The sequence below is a fragment of the Pholis gunnellus genome (genome assembly GCF_910591455.1).
Source record: "Pholis gunnellus genome assembly, chromosome: 20".
Lineage (NCBI taxonomy): Eukaryota > Metazoa > Chordata > Actinopteri > Perciformes > Pholidae > Pholis > Pholis gunnellus.
The window spans coordinates 16,218,000-16,245,585 of record NC_136547.1 but is presented as its reverse complement, the minus strand read 5'-3'; the positions used below and the strand labels follow the sequence as shown (position 1 = coordinate 16,245,585).

The 27,586-nt window shown below is 43.1% G+C and overlaps 1 protein-coding gene across 1 annotated transcript in view; it reads right to left on the bottom strand.

Annotated features, from left to right (window-relative positions):
* Window positions 1-27,586, bottom strand: part of ofcc1 (orofacial cleft 1 candidate 1) — a gene marked incomplete at both ends in the record, with an annotated part of 165,262 nt that overhangs the window by 26,070 nt on the left and 111,606 nt on the right. The window contains 8 exons of the mRNA XM_079181158.1: window positions 473-636; window positions 1,139-1,391; window positions 3,979-4,230; window positions 16,544-16,689; window positions 23,362-23,435; window positions 24,563-24,866; window positions 25,624-25,738; window positions 25,901-26,049. Of these exons, the coding sequence (XP_079037284.1) occupies window positions 473-636; window positions 1,139-1,391; window positions 3,979-4,230; window positions 16,544-16,689; window positions 23,362-23,435; window positions 24,563-24,866; window positions 25,624-25,738; window positions 25,901-26,049 (1,457 nt within the window). The remainder of the gene's footprint in view (window positions 1-472; window positions 637-1,138; window positions 1,392-3,978; window positions 4,231-16,543; window positions 16,690-23,361; window positions 23,436-24,562; window positions 24,867-25,623; window positions 25,739-25,900; window positions 26,050-27,586) is intronic.

The window sequence follows — 27,586 nt, the reverse complement described above, 5'->3', positions numbered from 1 at the left end:
GCTCAAAGTTAGGGTTGAATGAGCAATATAGTTTAAAGAAGAAACCGGAACCACTGGAACCAGAATGGATTGTATTTAACATGCTCACCGCTCTGTTTTGCCTCAATGTAAACCCAAGTACTGACATGCATTGGCATTATGTTGGTTGCTCTTACAGCAAGAGCCAAATTTGGTGCATTTAATTTCTTCCAGAAGATTCGGGTCACAGCAGGTAGCTTTGTTGTCATATAGAGTGAACAAAGACAGCAACCTAATCCCTTTTGGGTCTTAAAATAATGCTCTTTTACTTCTCTTCTAACGGTTGAATATATTTTACATTCGATTTGGTGACAATTTCTGCCATTGACAAAGGTTTCTCAAAGGCTGTGCCCGACCGATGCAAGGTGGTCATTCATCATGGTCAGCAAATATATTCTCAGTTTGCCCAAAAGACAGGAACTGGATCAGGTCATCGTCTTCCTGTGTGTCTCACCTGAGGATGTTAATGGAGAGGACGGTTATGGAGAGCAGGAAGAGGACTGCGTAGAGGAAGAGAGTGATGATCACTCCTGCTGCACCTGATTGGTCAACCCGATAGAAGTGCCAGTAAAGCTTGGCTGCGTCACCCACCGGTGTGTCTGGGCTGTAGGCGAGACGCTGAGGAGACAGAGATTGAAAGAAAAAACAAACAAACATCTATAACTGTTAAAAAGGGCTGGACGTTTACACTATTGGGAAGTTCTCGCCCAGGACAGAGATTGATCAAAGGAAGATCTCATGACAGATCAAGGACTTTCACCTAAATGGCTGACTTTTTAAAATCAGAAATTTGACAAAGGTTTAGATTCATTTGTTAGTAATTAGCACAGCATATAAAGAGTTATTTTGGTCAGACGCCGTAACGATGCCATTTAGCTATGATTTGATTTAGATATCACCTCTGGTCGACTGTGAACCGTCCAAATCATTTCAGTCTTCCTCGCTGACTAGATATAAGCCACTAACAAAAAAAGACACCCATCTAACCTTGCACATGTTCTTTCTCACCCTCTCCCCCTCCCCCCCCCCCCTTTTTTTGTAATCTAAAGTCACTTTGCCAAGATAAAGTGAACTCCTATTTAAAGTGCACAAGTGTCCAAGTTATTTTTAAGTGACTTACCCCGAGGACGGCGTCCACTGCAAAGACTGCCAGGGGGTCGAGGACTGTCCACACTCCCTGAGCCATGATAAACTTTGACGTGAAGGAAGGGAGTGAGCCAAATATTTGTTGACAGCCACATCTGATCAGAACCAGCAGGAACGTTACTGCGTTCAAGGTCAGGGGACCCACCACCACCATCGCCAGCTCCTCCCGGGTGTGGAGCAGAGAACTCTGGTAAACGAGGTCCACCGTGTGTGCGTGGAACTGGAATCTGGTGGTGGTGGGGGGGGGAGGAGGAGGAAGGAAACGGAGGTGGGTGATGTGCTGTGATGTGGGTGTGTGAGTGTGAAATATGTGTATGTGTCAATATGCATCTAGTGTATATTTGCGTTTGTGACGCTTTGCAGCTTAAGGGCAACTGGTTCCAGCGGTTCACACACTGCGTTGTATTGGTTGTGGTTGATTCAATCATAGTTAATTAGTCTGATGACAATTAACATTGGAATTTTCTGTTTTACGAGCATGTGTTGCCTTACTGGTCACATGTGAAATGTAAGAAAACAAATATAAGACAATCTGTATATATCGATACATAAATTAAACAAAAAAACGAAAAAAATTACGTATATCAAAAATTGACAGAAGCCACAAGTAACAGTGTTGACACCTGTGCCGTTACTTGAGAGAGCTTTTCTCAGTCTCCTGTTGTAAGTTTGACTCCCCATTTACTGCAAGCCTCATGAGTTTCTTAATCTTCCCATCAGTCAGGAGGAGGTAGAGCCAGTGTTGGGAGGGGAGAGGTCCAGTTTTTGCTCATTAATTTCCATCTGATTTGCTCCAAGAGTCAAGCTTCTCTCAGATACTGTCCATTAATCTGACAGTGGAGGTCCCACTGGTGTTTTATCTGCGAAAAAACGCCTAACGCACAGATTCGATCCTACAAAAGTCCTTTTAGAGCACCTTGTTGAGGTTACCTCACTGAATGACCGGTACAGACAGAAGAGTTCACTGTTATTTTTAACACTGTAGAGTTATATATTCCAGATAAATTGCACTGATAAATCTCATTCAAAGAATGACAGGGGAATATTTCATTTATAGGGAATCTTGATATAACACAATAAAACTTTCCAGTCCAATAAATTCTAACAGCGTTTTGACATTGGCAGCATCATTCCATATTAAATCAAATTCGGTGTCTCTTCAAATGTGATATTTGAAATTTCAAACCTGCATGTACAGGTACTTATGTAATGGTCTAAGCATGCAGAGTGCTGTTGTCAGGCAATGTGGATCTTGATCGGTTGTGGAAACTAAGACTACTAACATTTACTCAAAGACAACAGGTTACAAGTTCTTTATGTGAGCATTTTAATTTTATGCCACTTCCACTTCACTACGAAAGAAATCTGAAAAACCTATAATGAAAATACATTGTATTCTACATTGTAATAAAGTACACTGAACTACAAAAAAAGAATGTTGGCCCTACCTGAGCCAGCAGCAAAAATTCCGCTTAGATATTGACGCATAAGCAATAAAAGGCCAATAATATAATATCTAATGATATACATCACTGACAGGCCTTTACTTTAGTTAAGCCAACACAGGACTAGTACAAGAGTAATTATAGACTGTTGTATTACTTATGTCAGTATATTAAAAAAACAAAAAAGAAAGGAGGAAAGGAGAGCTCATGGGTGACTGAAGCAACATTGGGGCCCCTGGGCACACTTTCCTGTCCACTGATGTCCGAGGGTGAGGAAGAAGAAGGCAAAGAGAGACAGAGAGAGAACGAGTGAGAGAGGAGGAAAAAACAGAGTGAGATAAAAACAAGAAGGGAGGGAGGCCTGTCATCACACTAGCCACTCTGACTGTCACTTGGCCTCTCTCTCTCTCTCTCTCTCTCTCTCTCTCTCTCTCTCACTGGCCATTGCATGGAGAGAGAAGTGCTCGGAGGAAGAGCAGCAGATTTGGACATGTGGAAGTTGTCATCCGACGTTGACCCCCTCTGCTTTCGCATTTTTTTTTTTTTTCACCTCCTATCCACCCCCTCAGTCCATCCTTTGTTTTTATTCTGCCACGTTTGTTTTTTTTTCTACTCCCTCAGCCTCTCTCTATCACTTTCCATGATTTAATGCGTGATGCTTGCACCCCCATGTTATTGTAATAAAAACCGGGTTGTATGCATGTTTGCAGCCAGCTTGTTTTATTGTGATGAATTAAATCAGCACCATATGCCATTGAGATGTGATTTAACAGTACTGTGGTATCTTATTGCTGTTTATTATCAATACTGTGTACCAAATAATAACAATAAATTCCTTCCAAATAATGTAGCCTTTTGGGACTTAAAACCGTGCGGTGAAACCAACAAACTCCCCCAGCAAATGGTTTGTTAATATTGAGAGAGTCTTGTTAAAATGTTAATGGGGGGATTCCAAACAGATGATTTGGGCGTATCCAGTGTGTGTGTGTGTGTGCATGTTTGCCAACACACTCACACTGCACATCCTCGTTCTCTCCTCTGCTCCTTAACCCCTCCACATCCCATTTCACAAACGTACTTTGCATGTGTGTGTGTGTGTGTGTGTGCTTCTGAGCTTGCATGAATGTGTCGTGGGTGAGTGCACATGTGAGCATCCGCAATTTGCTTCAGTTATCTATGTATGTACCTGGCCTCCACGTAAAAGGATTTATGTCAGCAGCGATGCGTGTGCTCATGTAGTCCTGCTCTATGCGAGTATATCCAATCCCCCCCCCCACCCTCACGCACAAATGTGTGCGTGTGTGTGTGTGTGTGTGTGTGTGTGCGCGTGTGCGTGCGTGCGGGGTGATATCAAAGCAAGCAAACTCACTTGTTGACAGGAACTGCTATGGCCTGGAGGTAGAGCCACTGGCTGCAGTAATGCAGGTAGAGCCTCACAAACCACATCAAAGCCAGCAGCAGCATAATGAGGCCGAGCTGCCGAGCGGAGCAACGCCAGCTACTATGCGACTGTTGTTGCCGCGGCAACGGCAGGCCCAGCTCGGACGGCAGCATGCGGAGGGCCAGACGGGCTCGCTCGGACAGGCGTGACGGGCGGCAGCCGGATCCAGTCGGTGCTGATCTGTTTTCAGACAGAGGAGGATCAGATGCACTATACGTGACACATTTTATGTATTTTTCTTTTCTTCTGACAAAAATAATACAACAGATATTTAAATAGCTGTATAAACGCAATATTGTGTATCAGTGTTGTCCTCTAACTGTGCAAAGTTTCTTCTCTCCTTTTCATTTTCCAGCTTCGCAGCCTGTAGACCTCAACAGTAACAAATATAAAGGTGAGTTTCCACACTAGATGTTATGTTCACAAGCATATGCTGCAGTTCACAGTGCAAATACGTATACTTGTCTGTGCGTTACGTGTAGTATTCAAAAGCATTTGTTTGCGATCATCATATGCATGCCATAAGAAGTCGGTAGGGTAATAGTAGTATTCAAATTGACACGCATTCACACGTGCACACACAAACACAAATAGAAATCCCTTCCAGCAGTGCTCGGCTTCCCTCAGCACCTCTGCCTCCTTTGTGCCGCCCTTTGTCAGGCCTGCTCAACTATTCCCTTTCAAATAGAGGGCACAGATGGAACAGTGGAGAGGAGAGAAATATTCAAAATATGTTACAATGGGCTGGTAACAGCCTAGCATAAAACACTCCATACACAGCAATGTACAACACTGTACAGTGTGTGTCTGAGTGTACAGTAAATGAGTGTGTACAGTTACAAAGTGCACAGAAATCTATTTATTATAGGTTGAACATGTCAACACAAGCAGACGTTGATGACGCCAATCGTCTGGCTGGCAGTAATTAGACGCAGGCTAAAGTAGGTAGCTATGGTTAGCATCACAGAGTGTGACTTGAGGCCTTTGCCTGTGGACATCCCTGTGTCTCACCACCGTGTCCCAGAGCACAGTTGGAATTCACTTTGTAGTGTGTATCTAGGGAAAATGGTACACTGCCTAAAGACCAAAAATGAGAAAAAAAACAGAATCAATTGTATTACATCCCCCCATCCCCCCGCCCCCTCCCCTTACCAAATAATTAGGCTAGACTTACATCAAAGTGCAGCGCTGCGCTGTCTTTTGCTTGTGTTGCTGCTGAAGTGAGAACCGTCACACAGCCGCATTTAAAACAAAAGAGATCATCTTTCCTGTTCCTGTGAGGTGGGTACACTCTCTGAAGTGTTAAATTATTTGAAGTTATCGAGTTCCTCAGTGGATGCACACGAGAGCGGCGGCGAAGCGCACGGTACACGTGGGAGAACTCGAGATTCATTCAGAAAAACGCTCAGTCAACAGTTTGGGCTGCTAAATATTCATAGCTCAGGCTGAAGTAAACTCGAGCAGAGAGGATAAACATCTGGCATAAAAGTCAGTTACAGGTTGAGATTGTAAAGTACAGCATGCGTTCCAAGCGTCCCACTGGATGTACACTGTAGACTTCCTGTGTGAGGTCAGTGAGATGCTGTTCATTCAAGATAATATATGCAGCAGGGATGTGGGAAGAATTCGTGGCATCTATTGCTTTTTCATTACATGTAAATGAAATCATCTGATGGCCTTGTTTACTGTGGTTTCTTTACTCTACTATTCATGTTAGATGAGAGCAGCAGTCTGTGGTAAAAGGACAAAGTGTCAGCTCTCTGTAACGTGATGCTACATCCTCCACATTGATGAATGACACTGGCAATAAAGATAACTTGAAAAAATGTACTACCCTGAAGATTTAGATAAATAAGCCACACGTGACACTTTTGAATTACAGACGATATTGCGAACATAAATATGTCGGCTTTGAGGTCACTGCAACAAAAATAAGTTTTGCTTTGACTGTATTCTGGCGTCAAGTGTGCGTTTATACAAGATTTTGAAGTGTGACGCAAACCAAAGGATGATAATGTTCGAGCGAATGCGTGTCTCTGCCTCTCCATTATGATTTTGACAAAGGCTCCTCCATTCTGTTCCAAGCTCTTCTCACGACGCGCTTCACTGTGTGGTGGTACGAAAACTGCTTCCTGCGTGTCTGCGAAAGTGGAATTACAGAGTACACCAAAAAAAAAAAAAAAGCAGTGTGTCACAGACACAGGCAAGATGCTACCCTGTCAAGTGACATTAAAGGAAAACAGCAAATACAACCTGACGCCCATCTTTCATATAATGAAGATATTGATGATGCATGAAAGAGGAATATTTTTAGCCGTCTTCATGTAGCGGCTTCTCTTCCAAAGGAAACCGGTAACGTGATGTGAAATCTGTTATCGCCACTGAATTGATTTAATTATGGCACCTCCAATTACAAAAGTACAATACAGAAAAAGAGGGTAAGGCAAGGAAGGGGGTGGAGGTGTGGGCTTTGTTTTTAATCTTGCAGGAAGGAAGGATGTTTCACAGCTTGTCCTCCGAACGAGTGATAGCATGTGGCGTAGCGGCCCAGAGATGATACTAACCATTTCAACAGGCATGCATTGGCACATAACACTGTATTTTAATTGTAGTATATGATCCGGGGAAATCTGGGCCAGAAGATGTTCCCTCATTATCTCAGTCTTGATATGTCTGTTGTTCATTCCCATGTCATCAAAGCACGTCGCAAAAGGACTCATCGTTCTCCTTAAACCTTGCCACAGAGTGCCAAAGCCTGTAAATCAGATTTAACTAGCATATATCTGTCAACCACTGGAGCAAGAATCATCTCCTGGACTGGTTTTCCCAGGCTGTGTCCCTTGGTGTTGTGCGGCATGACAACAAAGGGAAGTGTGCTTTTAAAAATAGCGCAACGTGAATAGCGAGCACAGACACGTATTAAACCTCTAAGACGCTGTGAGTAATGAGAGATGGAGGGGTTGATGAGAGGAGAGTACAGTTGGGTGTTACATTTTAAAGAGCAGATTTATGCTGAGGAGGCTCCAGGGCTGAGGAGAGCGAAGGTAACCCTCAGAACCCCTTTGCATTGCCCTGATGGCTTAAACCCTCTAGTCTAAGGCCACTTTAAGTATTGGACTTATCCCTTTATTTTGAGGATTACGTTATTTTCTGTCACTTTCTTATTTGGGGCCACCGGCATTGTTTATAAATGCACTAAAACCCCAAATCCTTTCCCACATAGTCTAAGAATGGTTTGCTGTTGGGGAAAGAAATAGTGTGAAAATAGACTTAAAAGATTGACGGATAACGTGATTGTTTCCTCAGTGGCCCAGATGCACGAGTGTTTTGGTGATTATGGAATTATCTTAGGTGTCAAGAGATAGACCTGAAGATACCACATCTTTGTTTACATTTCGCTTTTGAAGAACACTAATGATGCATTTGTTTTGGATTGTGACAGTATCAGTCATCTGTCCTCTGTAGGTTACACAGCTAGCTCCTTTCTGAGGCGCTATAAGGACTTTTGTTGTTGAAAAAGAAAAAGATAAATCATGTGAAACTTAATTTGCAACTTTTTTGTCAACTGCATTATGCAACTGCATAATATGTTGTCATTTATGGCTGCATGCTCAAGGACCTCTCGTGGTCGTAGTGACTCAAACTTTCTCAAAATGCCTTTTGTTGCCTGTTCGATACGCACATTGATTGACTGCTGACTCGTCACTCACTACTCTTGACCACCCCCACCCCCCCGACCGGTAGGAGCTGCAGGTCAGACACAGTGGGGTTTGCTCAGTTGCATTGTTTTAGGCTCTGTGTTTGGCTATCAGCTAACAAAAGTACACACTGCTGTGTTCATCGCTGCCTGCTCTGCGGCCAGAGACAAAAGTCTGTGTCTTTTTATTGGGCAAAACCTCAGGTTTGCACACGTATTGTCAAACAGGTGATGGTGCAGACATGTGAATTGATTGAAATGAGAGCGTATCTGTTGTGTGAGACGTGCGAGTGAAAATCACGGGCCGATTCCCTTGCAGTCTAGACCGGGCGTTTGGCCATTTGTGGGTTGTATTCATTTAATCAAACTAGGGCTTAGTCTGAAAAAGCGTCGCTATCAATATTCTAAACCAACCCTTGTTTTCTTTAATCTTTTGTTCTTGTAGCTGCTAAATACTCATAAAACCATATTTTGAAAATCTCATATCAAATACTGCACCCATGAGAGAATCATTTTATATTAGGCTTCCCCACACTCCAAACTGTACGAATACGGGGAGCGTATTCTTTGCACGTACAGTAACACATCTCGACATCAACCTACAGCTTTGCACTTTAATTTAGAAACCTTAGTTTAAATTGTTTCTTGTGCTACATTATTCAACGACATATTGTTTGTCAAAATGAAATAAAATGGAGATATTGAAAGTAAAATGAATCGTTTGGAATAGTCCAAAAATAGCCAATAGATCAATCAATAGAAAATAAGTTTTAGTGACAGCTCAAAGTCAAACACTACAGCAGTGGTCGACACACCTGGCGGAGATCTGCACTCTGCTGATTGCACCTTTCTAGTTAACTCGGTGTTGCATAAACATGAACAAATGCACACTATGAATGCCAATCCAAGTTTATAAATCATGTACAGATGCTACAGTAATTCCCACAGTAGAAACTTTAACGGCCTATTTATTGCATTTACGCAGAAGCACATAAGCTTACGTAATGATTGGCATGTTAGCGGGGCTTTGCACAGGTGGGGCAAATATAATACAGGAAGCTATGAAACCTCACAAAGTGGAAATCACAAAGAAACCCGCTCCCACAAGATGTATTAAATGATAATCATTGGTTGCTAAGCTGGTATCGTTTTCCAAAGCACCTTGAATGTGTGTGTGCATAAAAACAAGTTGAACAAAGCAGCAGTATATGCCTGCAAGGCTTTTAGATAATTGAGTCCTTTTTTATATCATCTTGTGAGAAGTTTTATTTATACTGGAAAAAAAAAGACGCAAAAAGACACAAAAAAATGCTTCAGATTTAACTTTGTGCATGCTCTGTCTCTCTCTTGTAATTTTATTTGTTCCAAGGACAATTACCTTACCATTTGGGGGCTTTATAAGCACCGCTCTTTACAGAGACTCTGGCAAAGCAAGAATACATATAAATGACTTTCATTGACAAAATGGGACCACAATGGCAGGTATTCAGGGTGCAGTCAAAAGAGAATTCTGGAGTAGTGACTCAGCTGCAGAACTGGAGTCAGTCATGTAATAAAAAAACAAAAAAACCACGCACCACCAAATTATCAGAATTATTTGCAGCTGACAGGGAGCGGAGGAGAGCATGTTCAGAAGCAGTGAAAAAAAGAAATGTTCCACTAAATTAGGAATCCATGTTTGACTAATAGTTGGCAGCTCATTTTTTTACAATGCGATGGAGGATCTAAGTGGACTGGAAAGAAACGTTCACGTCAGTGCCATGGTGGTAATTGAGTGGTAGCATGTGGGGCATTTTATGTGGGCAACCAAAACTTGGGGTTGTGCATGCTGGAGGATGACATTGTCAGGTAATGACCATGAAAATGATCCGCTATATGTAATCGACTCAGATAAAAATACTAAATTACTACTCTTTGCTTATGATCAATAATTTGGCATGTGATTGTTGCAACCATTCCCTTACCTGTAACTTCCTGGAATCTAGTTGTTGGCAACCTCACGACAAAGATAAGACAGGAAGTACTGAATCACGAAATAGTCCGGCACATGACCCCCTCATTTATACTTCTTTTGAATGGATTCAACAAATGTGTTAATTCAATAGCTTAGAGGTGCGGATGGGAGGATTTCGTTACTGTTGGACAGAGCCAGGCGAGCTGTCACCAGTCCAATACACTGCATTGTTTAAAGGTGTAGATTTTGACTAACATTTTGTTTTTACCATGCAACAAATGTTACTACATAAAAAAATATTTAGCTATCGCTTTACTATTTGTTAACATCGCCAAAAGGAAAAGAAACTCACTGAGCATGCTCAGAATCTTCTTCTCTGGTATTCGAGGAAGCCTTTATCGCCACCTATTGGCAAGCCTTTCCAGTTGTTTTTGCGTTCTCGTACTGATTGAGATATTATGTAAAACAAAAAGGCAGTGTGGACAGACTTATATTTTAAATGTAGAGAAAAGGTATCACATTTTATTAATTTTTTAAAGCAGCTAGCTAAAGCACCATTCAAGAACACAAATTTGGTGAGCGATAATCCAGTTGTGCGACTCCTGCACCGGCCAAACAAATCCCTGCTGAATGTGCAAGAATGTGTTTTGGCCTCCTCACACACCTTGGAATAGTTTCAGTGTACATGGGGTAGCGGTTTCACCGTCGTGCAACATGTGCCGTTTTTATGGAGCGCCTGACTTAGCACGAGAGGGGATTAAAACATGGAAATGGCAGGTCCCTTGGTGCGCCATAAACGAGGGTGGAAACATTTCAAATGCAGATGCACCCGGGATCAACAAACACACAGGGACTTCCCAGGCATCCGTTACACACACACACACACACACACACAGCTACTACAGCTACCACCACAGTCCTCAACAATGACGAACAGGTTGTTTTTCCCTCTATAAACCTTTTTTTGGTGGGGTTTAATGAGAAAAATACTCAAAACATGGTGCCAGTAGATGTGTAATACATCCATTCATCAACTTGGGTGAGACGTACAGAGAAGAGTGCTGTGGAGGCTTGAGCATGGGCCTCCGGAGAGTTGCATCAGTATTTAAATGGATTTCACTTCTCTGACCTTGCCTCATAACTGCAGGACACTGTCACCAGAGAGATAGAGAGACGGAGAGAGAATGAGGAGAGGACGGCAAGGCAAAGACGGAGTAAATTAAGAGAAAGCGAGGTAAAGAAAGAACCATCGGGAGAGAGGAAATAATTACGAGCCAGAGAGACTAACCATGTGTTATATGTGTGCACGGAGAGAGCAATTAAGTGGCTGATGGACAGAGAAGAAAGTTGTTCTGTGCAAAGACATGACTTGAAATGCCACCAAGCATCACAGAGCAGATTAGGCATCAGTCGTGTTAAACCAGTTGACTTCTGATGAGGCTGGGAACACAGCGTGAAGGGGCCACATGTTGGTGCCGGGCAGTGTGTTTTTAACAGAGTCACTCTTATGTCATATACTGTATGTGTGTGTGCCTCACGACAAACAAAGTGCGAGACAAACGCAAAATGTTAACCGTGGCGTCAGTGCAATATTCAATCAAGCATGGTCTGGTTCTGAAGGGGCAATAGCTTAGGTGCGGATGACATCATGCTCATATACACACACAAATGTGAGAATCAAATTCTGATTGCGTCCACATCTACGGCTTGTCAGTTATATTATTAGAGCTGCCAGTCAGCGGTGTGTATCTAAAAGTTCATATTTATTTGCACAGGGCAGAGTGCATTAGTGCATGTTTGCGCTACAGTGCATTAGCTTACATGTATCTGCATGCACAAATCCACTTTTAAGATCTTGGGGAGTTGTTTGTTGATCCAGTGATTACAGATGACAGAAAGAAGAGCGTGAGGGAAGTGTCACCTCTGGTCTACCTCTCTTTCTCACACACACACACACACACACAATAATGCACAAATCGCAAGCAATCACTCAAATGCACCCCCCCCCCCCCACCCACACACACACACACTTACTTTCTCTTCCGTGTCTGTGGGAAAGGCATACATTTGACCCAGACCACCAATGGGACTACAGTCAGCTCTGACTGACAGCCACATCACTGCAGATTAACCAATCATATTGCAACATTAGCCTGTCACAGAGCTGACAGCTCCGATTTCCATAAAGGAAGCAGCACGTAGGTTGTGTATGGGTGCGTGTGTGTGTCTGTGAGATCCGAAGTGACCCAGGGCGCGTCTGGCTGCAGAAAAACCCTAACATGTGCACTCGGGCCGCGGTAGCCAGGGGCCCTCTCTTTCACACATGCACTTGCGCATGCACACACACACACACACACAGAGACGCATTCCTGCCCCCTTCAGCACAGGAAAGCACTGGAGACCCAGGGGTGAACCGCGCTGCCATCTCCACCCACCTCTCCCACCAGCATTACATCAGAATTGATTGACCCTTGCACTGAGTAGTGATTCGGAGCAGTATGCTCCGGATTGACAGCCTGGAACTAGCTGTTATTTCAGGTGTTTTTTTTTCTCTCTTTCTCTGTCCGTTACTGGAGGCCGATCTCTCTCTCTCTCCCTCTCCATGATAGCAAATGGCTCTTCTTCAGAAGAGGAGTGACACTGCAGGGTGCGTGTTATCATCGTCTTCCGCACACGATACCGTGTAGCTGAGCAGCCGTGAACAATGTAACGGCAGACTTTACTGCTAACCTTACACTTGAGCATGTACGGCGTGCAGACTAAAACAGATGGAGGGCACAGGAAGATAGCGACAGAGACACTCAGTGAGTGAGTGCTCTGATAGGCTCGGTTGGGGGAAACGGGCGGAGAGGATTGTTGGTCCCCAACGAGGCGAGCTAACTGGGGGGAAATTAGGTCAGTGTGTTCCCTCTGACTCCACAACAAGAACAGGCTGTGCGTGTGTGTGCGTGTGTGTGCGTGTGCACGCGTGTTTTGCCGGTGCACCTACAGCGCCGTAACATACTGTGCAGGTCTGTGCGCGTTTGTGTGTGTGTGTGTGTGTGTGTCATTGTGTACTGCTGCCTGCCACACGTTGGCACATGAGGGACTGTGCAACCACAGGTCGGGCCAGTTTTGAATGCAGGTGATAATTATTTCCACCTTTAATAATAGTGTTTGATATTTAGCTCTAAAGCTAAATGCTAAAACTGTATTTATTTTGACTCATCACTAGGATGTAACTAATCATAACATCATTGCCGGTAACAAAATAGTTCTGAATATGGAGGGAAAAAAATGAATAAAGGTTAAGTGACATTTATCCCCAAAAGGCCATAGAGTCTTTTGGAATAAAAGCTTTTGGGACAGATGGATTTAGTTCTGCAGTCATTTAGCCTCTGGAGGATGTGGATGCTCTTTTTTTTCATTCTACCTCCCATACAGCCTTGTCTTTACTCTGTCACTTTCTCTCTTCATGTCTCCTGATCAGGACAAGTCACACATACTATAATTGATATGAGATTTAGGGGGTATATTTCAATGTAATTAGAATCTTGATAATTGGACTAATTAGATCTAATTGCTATGTGAGAATGACTTTGATTAAAACAGGTTTCTCTCCTCAAAACCAGAGAAAGAAAAAAAAAAATAGTTGGGTGACATTGGTGAGACACAAAGCTAATTGGCAATAATCATGGATGCATGAAAATCAAACTTTGTAGAAGCAACAACCAATAGAAGCGACATGTTTTCCTAAAAACAACAACCGATAAGTGATTGTTAGGTTACAAGTAATTCTTTTTGAAAATGCTGAATGTTTGTAAAGCTTAAATGCAAGCTAGCAACAGTAACCCATCACTGTGCTGAGTACACTTAGTGTAAAGTACTGCTAAAGTACTCTCTAAGCTGTGAAATTAATTTAGTCGGGGTGTGTTTACCTTTTCGAGAAGTTGTTGCCGCACAATCCAAAAGCATTAAATTGGCCCTATCGAATTACAACAGCTGTATTGAATCAGGTGCTTTGATTTTGCTCAGTGCTATTCTGTGAGAAAAAAAAGGTGGTTAAGATTACATTTGTAGACATCAAATAAGATGGAAGGTCGGCAGGAGCCTTTTATGCGTGTTCAAACAGATAGCAGATAGCATGTGAACTTAGAAGAATCATTCCTGGCTTTCTTTCCTTTTTTTTTTTTTTTTTTATTTGCCCGGAATTGACTTGCATTGTCAATACCTGCAGTAAAAAGTGTTCCGTGTTGTCTTTGAAATTGTAATTTATGGTTTACGGTTATTATGATTCCATATATCATGCAGTTCTTTTTAGGGGGATAGATGAGCTTTTGAGGTTCAACCAGGAGCTTTAGTTAAAATAATTTTTAAAAAAAGAACATAATCAATACTCTAACTCAAAATATGAAGTTGATCCTGGCCCCACTGAAACAAAAACTTGAAATTAAATACAAGTAAAAATACTCATAATGGAGAAACCTAAACTGCCTTAAAAGATGTACTTCTTATTTGTTCTGAAGCCAGAAAAAAGGTGTCATTATTATAAATTGTGCCAACTTGTATGTGACTGGCTAATGACTAATGTCATTTGATGCAAATAAACAGTTAGTTAACAATAACAATATTAGTAACAATATTTCATTTTTTTATTTTCAGACGGTTTGGTTGCGTTCTTAGCATAAAGTTAGACTTTGAGGTCACACCTGCAGCTACATACATGAGATGTAATGCTGTAATGCAGTGAGTATGGGTACTGTACATGCTGTGGAGCTCTGTAACACCCCGGCCTGCTTCATTCCAATACATTTCATCCCATTCATTCTACTTAGTGAATAAAGTGCTCCTGACTGTGACGTTCTGGATGCATTGTGTTAAATATTTTGTGTGATTCCGAGACTATCCGAATCTTACTGTTACTAAGTGTTTGCTTAATAATGCATGTGCATCCGATTTGCCCATTTGTACTGTGACGCCCTATGAAAATTTCAATGAGCTCAATCTCTTGTGGCTCAATAGATGGCAGTAATATCCCTCAATCACTGCAGAATGAATCCTGATCCCACATGAAATGCATGTATACGCAGGCATTCCTTTGCGCTCACACACACACTGTGCACAGACACAGTCAAGAGATGATGTACACGCAAACACGAACACACTCCCACACACGTGCACAAGTGCATGCAAACACACGAAGATACAAACAGAGCGGTGCCAGAGGAGATGGAGATGACATCATTACGGCAAATAAAATAAAAAAAATCCGTAACAATTCCTTTCGTCTGCGTCTCTGTCAGTCCTCAGGTAATGTAGAGAATCCCAGAAGAAGTCAAACGGCACAGTGGGAGAGACGGGTGAGGGTCTGACTTTGAGACCGCAGTGTCTTTAACTTCCCTGTGAAAGCCAAAACTGGCACCGTATCTTTCTAATGTTCTGATTAGGCGAGGGCAAAAAAAAAGCAGCCCTCAGCTCAGAGATACTGTAATGTGTGTGCTTGTAAAAGATAAAATCAATAGCAGCAGCACCTTCACAGGGCACCAGGGAACCGCCAGGGCTCCGACTCAATACAATCCGTACCTATAACTGACGGAAATGTCTCATCTCACGGAGCCCGGCGACTGCTCAGAGGTAAAAAGCGGCACTATGAATAATCGTGAAAACCATTTAATTGTGTCCCTTTGTGTGCAGCCTGCCTGGGTTTCTGTGTTCGTTTTGTATTCACTCTCCCTCAAGATAGTCCCAGTGTCGTCATTTGTTGGCAGGATACGCTGGTAATCATTTGAATTCCCCCAGTATGTTCAGAAGATGTCAGGGAGTAGTCTCTGATCTTGTTTAATATGTGACCAGCAGCTATAAATTACCAACTCCCAGAAATGAGGAAACATGGGTACTTTTAAATCTCCAGGGAGAGCTCTCTTTCTGTCTCCCTCACACACACACACACACACACAGGCTCCCTCTCTCTACATCTCTCTCTCTCTCTCTCTCTCTCTCTCTCCCCCCTAGTGTAGTAGTGTGTGTGGTAATCCCCTCCCCTTAATTTATTTGACGTTCAAATAAAAACAAATACCTGTGACTTTTTTGTTGAAATAAGCAATTTCGCTTTTAGCCTATTTTGATGCTTCGTGGGCATACGCGGTGGTGCACCTTGTTGCGTTTTAACGCGTTTGGCCAAGGTGTTTGAAATGCTTTTCTTCCTGCTTTGTTTGTATTTAATACATCCCCAGTTTTTCTCATTAAAATCAAATGCTGTAAGCCACGGCAGAGAGGAAAACAAATTTTCCCAAACTTCCTTTGTTGCATTTTGTTGTGCAGAGGAAACAAATAAAAAACACATAGTGACGTAACAGGCTAAATGTAATATTGTTACAAACCAAATTAGTGTGAATAAGACAGATATTTTTTTTTATTGTCTCAAAACTGCAAATGACAAAATGAAAATGTGATCATATAATAAGACATTTTTCTGTATTTGAGTTTGGAGATATGATGCATCAATGTAAGCTCTTATTGACGTTAGAAATTCCCCGCGCTCTTGCAAAGCTCTCACATAAATGACTTTGCCTGTGACTTATTTATGGTAACTAATTAAAGATGACCTATGCACGATTAAAGCACTAGCAGATGCAAACTCTGAATGACACTTGGCTACTGTAACTACATCCATACAGGAGGTGTTGTAGTAAGCACATTCTGTTGTCAGCGTCTGTCTGGTTCACGCCGTGCACATCACTGTGTCTGTGAGGCACAGGAACCCGTTGTCACTCGCGTTTTTCTTCTCTCTTTTTATTTATTTTTTTTCCCAACGTTTCGAATTTCACAAAGACTGAGGCGGGATAATGAGTGGTGAGACCTACTGTAGGGAGAATGTATACTCCTCCATCTCCTCCGTGGAGAGGTTCTCCGTTGAAGGCTGCATCTTCTGTTTGTCTGCCTGCCGAGGCGGTGCGCTGCCGCCGCTCATGCTGGGGCCGCAGCTATTTGTCTTCTTGATTGGCTTCTTCTGTGAGGAGCAGGAATCGGGGAGAACACATGCGGATGTCATTTGTAATCAAAGCAGGAAACAGGCCTCTGAATTTATCTTGGGGGATGCACACGGTGACAGTGACAGTGTGCGCGGCACTTTAGGAGCCTCTCCTATATCTCAGCCGCGCCTCAATTGACATGAGACGTGAATGACGGCAAAATCGCACACGGCAGGCCATCATTCAAGTCGAGTTCATTTGGGGAAACGTGCGTACAGTGACGGCGGCATTAAATATGTGATATTTGAGCAGCTGGCACTGTTTTTTTCCACACAAGTCGTTTACCTTTATCGTCATAAACACAGTCAAATGGAGTTAGGAAGTGGGGTTTTAAATATTTCACCAAGGTACTTGGGAGCAGATATTATTTGTTAAGCCGCCAACATGTTAACGGCTTGCTTTCCCTGGCCCTGTCAGCCCTGCCTGTGTTGCCCTTGGGTGGGCTTAGTGCCTTTCTGCTTGAAGTTGTGAAATACTCACTGATGTATGTTAATGAGATCCACAGTTGGAATAAGCAACCTCTCCCTTTCTTCCGCCCCTGTCTCACTCTGCCTCCCTCCATTTTTTTCATGTTTTCCTCTCCTCCATCTCTTTCTCTTTCTCTCTCTCTCTCTCTCTCTCTCCCTCCGAGATGAACTGGGCCCAGGAAGTAGTAAATGGGCAGGGCCCCATAAAAGCTCCATCCGTTTTCATAGGGCAATCTTTGCCAAAGCAAGCTTGGATTCCAGAGTGATGATCACAATAAAAAGGTGGAAAGGAGCGGGAAAGAAAGCACAGAGGAAAAGAAATGCAGGAGATATATAAACCACAATGTTCTCCGGTGTCTCCCCACAATAAATTTAATGCAATACCTTAAGAGCAGATTCCGTATATAGCTGGATTCCTGCCCTGTGGGCAAAGTGGTCGCCTGGAGAAAATTCATTTTAATTAGGCTTGCACTGCAGGTTGAAGGGTTGAAATCTGATCCCCTGCGCTCCCAGGCTGGTGCAGGTTGGAGATCACTCCACTTAATCATTAGACAACTGGGTTCCACACCACGACATTTGACAGAGTTAGCAAGGTTTTAAAGGCCAAGAGGAGAAGGGAAAAGAAAAACACAGTCTACAGAGGCTGCGGAGAAATAAAACCTCATATCAACAAACTCATTTATTTAACAGGTCATCACTGATTAATGGTGGTCTGGAGAGCCTCTTGTACATCAGTGGAGGGAAGTTAGTAAGAATAAAGACTCGAAGGGATAGAGCTCAGGCGGGAGTGAAGGATGTGTATATATATGTCTGTGTGTGTGTGTGTGTGTGTGGGTGTGTGTGTGACAGACGGAGGCTTGATGTCGTTCATAGGCTTCTCACTACCTCAACAATAACATTACAACAACAAAAGGCCGCAGCCGAGGCACAATGGCGGGGCGGACCGGGAGGCAGCAATGCCGGATCAGCACACAAAGTCATTTTGCAATTACCACTTCAAAGTATGGCAGGTAACATGCAGGCTTTGATTAATTTAGCTTAAGTCCTCTGTAGCACAGGAAGAGGCGTGTTTAGAGCGGCTTGGAGAAGAAGAAAAAAAAAAAAAAAAGAGAGAGGCCCTGGCTGGCGTTGCTGATTTCACAGAATTTGAGCTGCTTTGGCTTGTCAAGCAGATCAAAACTGGCTTTGAAGGCTGAAAAATACCTGTTAGTGTGAAATGTATTTTGACAAATCTCAGATAATAAGCCGGGGAGGTGTGTGTAGGGGTGCAGAGAGGAAAAGGGAAAGGAAGGGGAAAGCGGAGAGGGTGATCATTGCAAGGGAGGCAACACTTTCCCTTGAATCCCAACGTTACCTTGTAGTGAGTCCCACCCTCGGCTTTCTCCCTGCATGGATCACTCTTCTCTCCCGTGTTTCCAGAAATGGCTCCCGAGGAGGAATTCTTCCCTGCATCCCCCCCCCCCCAAAAAAAAAAGAAATAATGTGCAGTGAGTGTGAAAAAGAAAGAAAGGTTCATGTTTGTTTTCCTTTGCAAACCACATCTGGCAATCATAGTGAGGATCAAGGGTGGTTGAGTGGTATTTATATTACGGAATCCAAATGATTACGGGTATACACTTGAACTGCTGATGAAATATTAAAAAAATATATAATAAGGGAAATTGACAAAAAAAAAAGCATTCTGAATCATATAAATTAATTGAATACACCATAATACAATATAATATAATATAAGTTAAAAAGTACGGTTTCATTACAAAAAAAAAAAGTGTCCAGGTTTGTAATGAGACTTAAAATAAGAAGAATACCTGTTGTTGTAAAAATGTGTTCTTTGCAGTACCAAGACATGAAATAGTCTTTGTGAACACACTGGAAGTGTTGCTGCCTTTGTCTTATTGTTCTACTGTGAGGCAGGTAGTCTGAGGTACAAGGTGTTTCGGTATTCCGGTGACTCTGATTTGACTCTTTAAAGAGAGAAGCAGGAGTGTTGACTTATAGGGCTCCCACTGCACATCATCTCTGTCTCACACAATCCCAGAGCTGAACCTTCCCAGCCTCAACGCTCTAATGTATGCAATTAGAAATGATGAAAAATCGAAAAAGAAATTAACTTTGGTTGTAATACATTTTCACCCATTCTTCTCTTCTTTATAAAATTACTTTTAAAGTATTTTTTCATCCTTACCCTCTTTTTTTCTCCTCTCTCTCTATCTGTCTCACTCTTTTTTTTTTTTTGCTGTAATTTAAATGGTAAGCCGCCAGATGTGTGTCTCATGCTTGAAGAGTTGGAGATCTGCATTATTTAGCATATTAACATTCACAGAATTTAAAAAAGGGTTCCTGCATTGCCTGGAGGATGTAATTAAGTAAACCTTAGCTTGATACATGTAAAAATCTCACTATGTGAAACTTTTTTTTCCCCCGTCGAACCAGTCACATCTATATGATGCATATGGAAACCTCTGCGATGATAATTTTTTTTTCTCGCTGCGGGATTAAATATATCAGTGATAATAACTTAAATATAGGCGACACATCAGGAATCCTTCTGACAGCTTAAATGGCAGGAAGAGTCTGCTCACTGCTATTTTTAAGCGAGTCTGAAATCAGATTTCATCCTAACACAGATGTAGATTTTAATTACCAGCGCTTTGCTGGTAAACAGGTGGAGTGCCTACAGTTACAAGGTAATAAGGTTATATTTGTTCTCGTCAAGGGATAAAATAATTTATATTTCTACATTTCCATGACGTTACATAACTGTAAAATCACTGTTGTGCCAAGATTCCAATAATCTCACATCAGTCAAATATTTTTGTTTGAACATTAATCATATCTTAATGCCGAGAGAAAATATTTTTTACACACTTTTCAAAGTGCATTGAAAAATGACTGCCAATGAAGAAATGTCAAAGATGGGAATGTCAGAGACCCTTTGTATCAAATATATGAAATGTTGGAACTTTGTCAGTTTTGCATTTACCACAGTTTTCAAGCAGAAAGAAGAATACAGTACATGTGGCAGATCTAACTTTTAAAAACATCCAAATCAGCTATTGTTCATTTTAAGTTGTAGTGCATGGTTTTAACAGTTTATCGCTAATATGTGCACTTGAGCACATTTCAGCAAAGTATGTTTGCGTTGCTGTTTAAACAGTATGAGACCGAGCAAAGCCAGCTGCTTTTACACACACACACACACACACACACACACACACACACACACATCACAATCTCTATTAGCAACAACAACAGCAGCCGTGGACTCACAGAACTGAACTGAGGTGGATAAAGATGCTTTCTTTGACTGCACATTCACACACAATCACACACACACACACACTCATTACACAAGGCCCCACTTGCTAATGCGCAGACGCCGTGGAACCAGAATGAGCGCGGAGGCAGCATCGACAGCTTCGACAGCTAAGGGCTACGTCTGTGAACTCAGAGCGCTGGAGCTGCCACAACTCCAGCCTCTCCGGGCACTCAAGGCCAACAACAAACTCCTTGTTATCCCCCCCCCCGTGCTCTGAGCTGTGTTAAGACCAGCAGACACACACACACACACACACACACATTCATCCAGTGCACTGCATTGACGCACCCACACACAGGAAGGCGTACAAACAAAGATATTAATATGTAGACACTTGCATACATGCACAAACATTTTCCAGGGTAGAAATACAAATGAGTGTACCTCGCAACTGCATAACTCAACACACCTCTTTTCTCTCCTGCTCGCACACAGAAAAAAAAAACAGGCCGAGGAAAGAAGAAAAGCCTGAGGGCCGCAACACTGTCGAGACCCCACCGCTGTGTTACCGGTGAGATGCAACCAGGCTGGGATGGCGGTTCTTGCTCACCTAGGCCCCTAATTGCCTGTCGACTGGTCCGAAGTTACAGAGGGATCGGAGGTCATCGACTCACGGATTACCCCCGAGTCCATGTCCGGATCTCGTGTTAAGGTTGCTAGGATACGCTGAGGACTCGGTGTCGCTTCACACAAGAGGTTATTTTCTTGTAATCCACAGCATTGCAATGGCAATAACAGACGCTCAATGTATACTGGTATGTACAAATGTGCCATTTTTAAGACTCTTTCACGCTGCCCGGTGACGTTCTGTTGCTGTTGAAAGTTAAATCTGTCGTGACCACGTTCTGTCTTGTCTTCGTCTTTTTCTGGGAACTTTCAGTGTGCTTTGGAGGCAAGACACTGTCACCTTTGGGTCTGTTTGTCCCACATGCTCTGTATTTGCTCCCCACATGCAATCCTTTAGGCTTGTTTACTGCAACCACTGTGAGGGTTTACATGAGCATCTCTGCAAACGGGATTCAAAAGGTTGAATCCATCCATTTGGAATCCGGACATTGTTGAATTAATCGGCGGGATGCGGAGTGCGACTGATTGGGACGGTATGATGTAACGTTGCGGTTAGAAACTCTGATGACTGGGACCGGCCCGGAGGGGAGCGCATCCTGAATGTGCAGGGCAGCGCTCCAAAGAGGACATTAGATGAGGAGTCCTGGAAAAAAGGCAGGGAACTGAAGCAGCCATTCAGTTATGGCAGACTCCTCGGCGTGCTCACAGTGATCCACTAAAAGCGATCATGAAACAAGAAGCTAATTTAATTAGTCAGTTGGGTTCAAACAAACCCAATGTAACTGGATCATTCAGTTAATGTGAAAGGTCACTTAACCCTGTGTGCCTTTAGCTTATCTCTACGTTAAAACCCCAAACACACTCTACTGAGGTAAATCAGGATAATTATCATCCAATCAAACATTATTCACAAAGACAACAATGTCGACGCAAACACAACAGCACTAAAGCAGAAAAGCAACCTTCAGATTTCTTGATCAAAACTTTTTTTATCTTGGATTGTGATGTCAGGTTTGGTTCTGTAATAGACACCTCACCACAAACTGATTTTTCAACGGGGATTAATTAACTTAAGGCCTCAGGAATATAAACTTCCAGTCTCACTGTCAAGCTCTGCTGTGTGTACGTTATCGCAGTGACAAGAGGTCTCCAAATACTTGTCCCGATTCTGAGACAAACGGGTAATGAGGAAAATCCAGGCGTCACACGCGCGGAGAAAGTGATCTCCACACAGCACACATCAGAAACAGAGAGGCATGAAATGGGAAGGAAATGTCTGAAACTCCCAGACTTGACAGAGGACTGAGGAAGGGGATAATTTGTTCTTCTCCTCGCTGAATTGGATTTCCATTTTTTTTAGCTGGGTTAAAAGTTGTCCGTCCGATCGCTCCCTTCAACCTTGACGTAATCTCGCCATCTGAAGGCCATAATTCGCTCCAGAGGTAATGCAAAATGAACAGATCTGTATGCAAATGAGGCGCAAACGTCAGGTCGGCTTAGGGATCGGCGTGGATGAGGTGTTGTGCAGGACACCTTTTGATCCGTTATTTCACTTACGGATCGGGTTCACTTCCCAAGCAACCTTCTCGGCTAGCTGCGAGAATGTGTGTGTGTGTGCTGAAGTCCATGTCTGTGTGTGTGAGCCAAGGTACGCAGCCGTGTTTGTTGAAGAGACCTGGTACCTTTTGCCTTGTGTGGCAGAACATAAATCTCCCATACTGAGTGCCTCCCTCTCTCTCTCTCTCTCTCTCTCTTTCTCTCTCTGGAAAGGCAGTCAGTTCGTTGGGGACACTTCCCTTGTGGGCGTTAGGATCTCTGTGGGGGGTCACAGGTCAGTAGGCGGAGGAAGCGACAAGCTGTGAAATGTAAAAGACCAATTTCTTCCACATGTTTCAGTGCTGGGAGAACACTGCCAAGCTGTCAGCCGGCATCACGTTTAAAATGGGCCAGGGTGCTACCCAGCAGACCTGTCACAACTCATTTGTAATTAAAAAGCCTGTGTGATGTTTAAAGCAGAGCACCCCAGAAACTTTTGAGGACTGTTAAATAAAGATGAGCTGTGCGTGCAAAAAAAAAAGAAAGAAAAAAAAAGGGGGGGATGTATTAATAACAAAGAAGCTAGCCAGTTGCCTTTGTAGTAGATCAATACCAAATGAGCCTGGATTTGATTCCTGGCAAAGGCCAGGATGTTGGATTACTGAGGTGGGAAACAAGAATAGTTTTTTTTTTTTTAAATCTGGAAGTGGACTCTCATTGCTATTAACAGGAGGTCATTAGTCACCTCTAGATGTGGTTACAATTGCGGTGTGACCTTGCCTGGAACACCAGAAAAGCAGCAGGGCAACCACATGAGAACAGTTCATCGGTGCATCTGATGGACACACGTATACACACCCAGGATCATATCAGGCGTATGGAAAGAAAAGCAAAGCAGCGCCAGTCCATCACAGACATAAAACACGGAAACATAATCATAGTCACACTTGGGAATGTCTCAAATAAACCTGACCTGCATATCTTCGGACTGCAGGAAGAAACGACAGCACCCGGAGGAAAGTAGCACAAGCGAGGAAAGAACATGCAAGCTTCACACAAGAAAGAGCATTCTTGCTGAGAAGCAACACTAACCACCGAGCCAAGAAGCAGTCGCTGCTATCTAAAATGCTTTCATGATGGATAATGGGACTCAGACATCAGAATATCTTATGTATGCATTATGATATTCAAAAAAGTAGTCTGTTAAAGCCAGAACTTCTACGTATATGTAATGATAAAGAAATAGAACATGTGTCTGCCAGGTCAAAATGCTTTGTTTAGTTTAGCTTAGTTAGACAATAAACGGATACAAATAATGCCGTACGGTGTGAATGTGAGACTCAGTGACCGCTAATATTTCTATAATGTACTATTTTAACATCTAACTGCTAAGAAAAGTTCAAAAGTAGTACAAGTACCCACCGCTCATTTAAAAAAACTTGTTTTCAGCATGTGAGTGTTATGTGTTTTGTGTTGCAGCGGATATTCATTCATTCATCGTTTCTTTTTAACAATTAAAGAAACACAAGAAACTTCAAATCTAAATGTACGGATACTGTCATTTTATTAGTTTATATAATGCTTCCCATGTCATCCTGCCAAGGAGGGTATGTTTACTTTTTTAAGTATTATCAAAATGCTTTATCGGAATGCGTTAGAAGCCTATCAGTGTTATGCTTGCTGCTTAAACATTTGCTTTAACTCGCACTTAAGACTACAGTGCATCTGTTGGATTTTTGCATTTAATCCAACTAAAAAAAACAACCTTTGTTTGATTGAACTTCTGTCTGTCAAACTTGGCCCACTGTCTCTACACCCAACCCTACCCTGGAGCACATTCACCTCAGTGGAGGACTGCTGTAAGTGAGGCCTGCCATTCTTCTCATCCCAGTGCTTGTGACATTAGGGTGACATTTTCTCCCCACTGTGGCATAGTCGGGGGTTTTAACATTGGACCCCTACCTGGCAGAGATGAGGAAGAGCAAGCGGAATCAGCTGACAGGTGGAGAGGAGACCCCCGGTGAGAATGCACCACAGCGGGCTCGCCTGCTCTGCTGCTGGGGCCCGCATGCGGCTGCTGTTGAGGGTATAACTGGGACTGGGGATGAATGGGCCGAGTAGTGAGCCGGGGCTGGAGTGGCAGTTGGCCTTGCGGTTGGTCACGATGCACCTCAGGGTGGGACACGAGGCGGGGGTTAGGTGGGGGTATTGATAGGGTGATGCAGCGCTCTGGTCCCCCAGACGTTCCGGAAGGGAGCCTCTTTACCTGAAACACCACAAACAAGAGGGGGGGGGGGGGTCTGTCCGTTTGTTTGACGTCTCAGTGATCAGTGAACATTAATGTAACCTCAAGTTAATGTAATCAGCAGTCATGTTCATATCATTCCATTGCATCACCATTGCTTTTGGGGAAAACAGCACGTGTGTGTAATTACACTACGGGTGTTCGTGATCAAACTGCAGACGTAGCTAACTATTAGCGTTTGTCATAGTGGGCCATCATGGCATAAAATAATTTAATTAAGACCATAAATGGGCCTAGTACAAATACTGCACATCCTATTGCAAAGATGTACACAAATACCTCTATTTTCATCCCTCGGAAATGAAAGCAGTGATGATAATGCAGTAATACGAACAACATGTCACAGTCGAAGGGACAAATAAAGAGACCAACCCGAGCCAGAGAGCTTTGTTCTGGCTTTTAATTCAATTAAGATGTTTACTAATCTAATCAATGCATCAGCTCAAATGCATCCGGAATTGTTGGGTAAAGATGTGGTTCTTGTTTGCTCTCTGGGGCCAATTTCCAATTGCTTTTATCATAGAAAACCCCAAAAATCCAACCCCCATCTACCCAGATCTGCCAACCTGCCTCCCGAATAAAAGGGGAGGGTCAGAGTGAGGGAAAACACACACAAGCATATATACCCATACCTGCACACAATTATGAATATAACATGAACAAAAACAACAGATATGTGCATGCACATGTTTCCGTCATTGCACACACACACACACACCTGAAAGTACAGGTTGCACAGCCAGTGGTCTAGATCAGAGGAGATGACGGCTTCAATCTTTTTGAACTGGTCCAGTTGTGTGTTCGGCTCCCCCCTGAGCAGAGGGGTTTTGAACCTGGGTCAATGACACATAACCGGTTGTGGTTACTATAATTTCGTGTCACTCCATGTGATGTTTTGCTGAGAGGCATTGTAGTTTAGCGACCTATAATACTTATGTACATATACACAAACTCCTTGAGGTCCATCAGCTAACTTTGATCTGCCACTGACGCACCTGCCCTGGACAAGGCCGAGGCTCGGCCCGCAAACAGGAAACGCCCCCCAAGCCAGCACAGAGCTGACGTGGCTGCTGTCTCCCGGTAGCGCGATCAGTTGGAAGACCAGGACCATGGAGGGGACGACCTCACGGGCTGCAGGTAGGATCTGCAGGCACAGGAAGGCGCAACAATTCACAATTCCACTCACCGGAACACACATGCCTACAGGCGCACACACTGATACACACATATGCAGACACATCGACACATTGGCACAGACAATACTACAGTACTAAACAGGCATGGACTTGCTCACAACCAGGAGGCCAATGACAAACAGACACACAGAGAGTAACAAACAGGACAGGAGCCCTCAGGGAGGCACTTAATCTACATCCTAGACTTGAATCCTCTTTTAACTTTTTTTTCCAGTTTCTTTTCAGGAACCTTCTTAACTGCCATTCTTACCCGTCCGACTCGGCAAATTGCCGAAAAAGGAGATGTTGGGAGTGATAAAGGCTGTCGGCATCAAATGCAGGGTGGAGGAGAACTTGAGATTGCCGTGGTAGTCTCTGAGCTGACGGTTGCTGCAGATCCGATGCAGTGAGGCCGCCATCAATCAAACTGATGATATTAAGGGTATCTCGCATGAGGCAAGAAGCGTTAGCGGTTAGCAGTCGATGGCAAACATTCTTATTTACCCAGAGAACGGTGGGTTTGCTTAAAAAATGAACTGACAGTGAGGTGTGTGCCACTTCATCCATCACTGGGTGGAAATATTTTATCCCTTTATTAGTTGTAATGGGAAACGCAGGGGACTTGTTTTAACACATAAATCATGTGTATCCCTCCCACCCACCCCTGATAATCTGCTTTTGGTATGCACCTGTGAAATGATGGGGAGTAGTGTCTGACTCAGGACACAAATTTATGGCATAATATCACGGATTATGGATATTGAGGATATTTCATATTATTCATTTGCTGTAAGAAATATGACCTGCATAAATAGTAATTTGTGTGTGCGAGTGCATATGTGTGAGGGAGACGTGCGCTTGTTTGCATATATGTGTATGTGGGAAGCGTTGCTGTGAGGTTTGTGAGGCTGGATGATGTGCTTCAGAGGTCTTCTCACTTCCTGTGTTAGCTAGCGGAGCTGCTTAAACCGTCAGAAGTAGCCTGTTTGATTCAAAACAGACTGATGTCTTCTCATTCGTAAAAAGAGAAACAAAAGATTTTAATAAAAAATATATATATATATATATATATCAAAGACCTCCAAAATCACTTCCTCTAACCTTTTATCTTTTTTTCAATTTTCTTCCTCAGTCCCTCTTCTTCCCCCTTCAATAATAAAATGTGGAATCTTATGCCTATTCCCATTCGGTGCACAAAGACCGTGGGCCCGACTCCTCTTGTGTGCTCCCACTTGCCAGCAAATCCAAGACATCTCCAACTGAACTGCACTGTTTCTGTCTAAATCCAAACCCAGACGCACAAAGCAAAGGGTGATTGAAAAAAAAAAAAAAGAAGGAGAGAGAGGGAGGAAAGGAAAATAAGCTCCTGGCTTCCTCTTACCATCACTAATTCCTCATTTCCTCTTAGAAGGCACTGCAAGCACTCCTAAAATCGCACGCTACAGTGTGGGCAAGAGGGAGGGAGAGAGAGAGAGAGAGAGAAAACATCCAAGCCAATCCTGATAG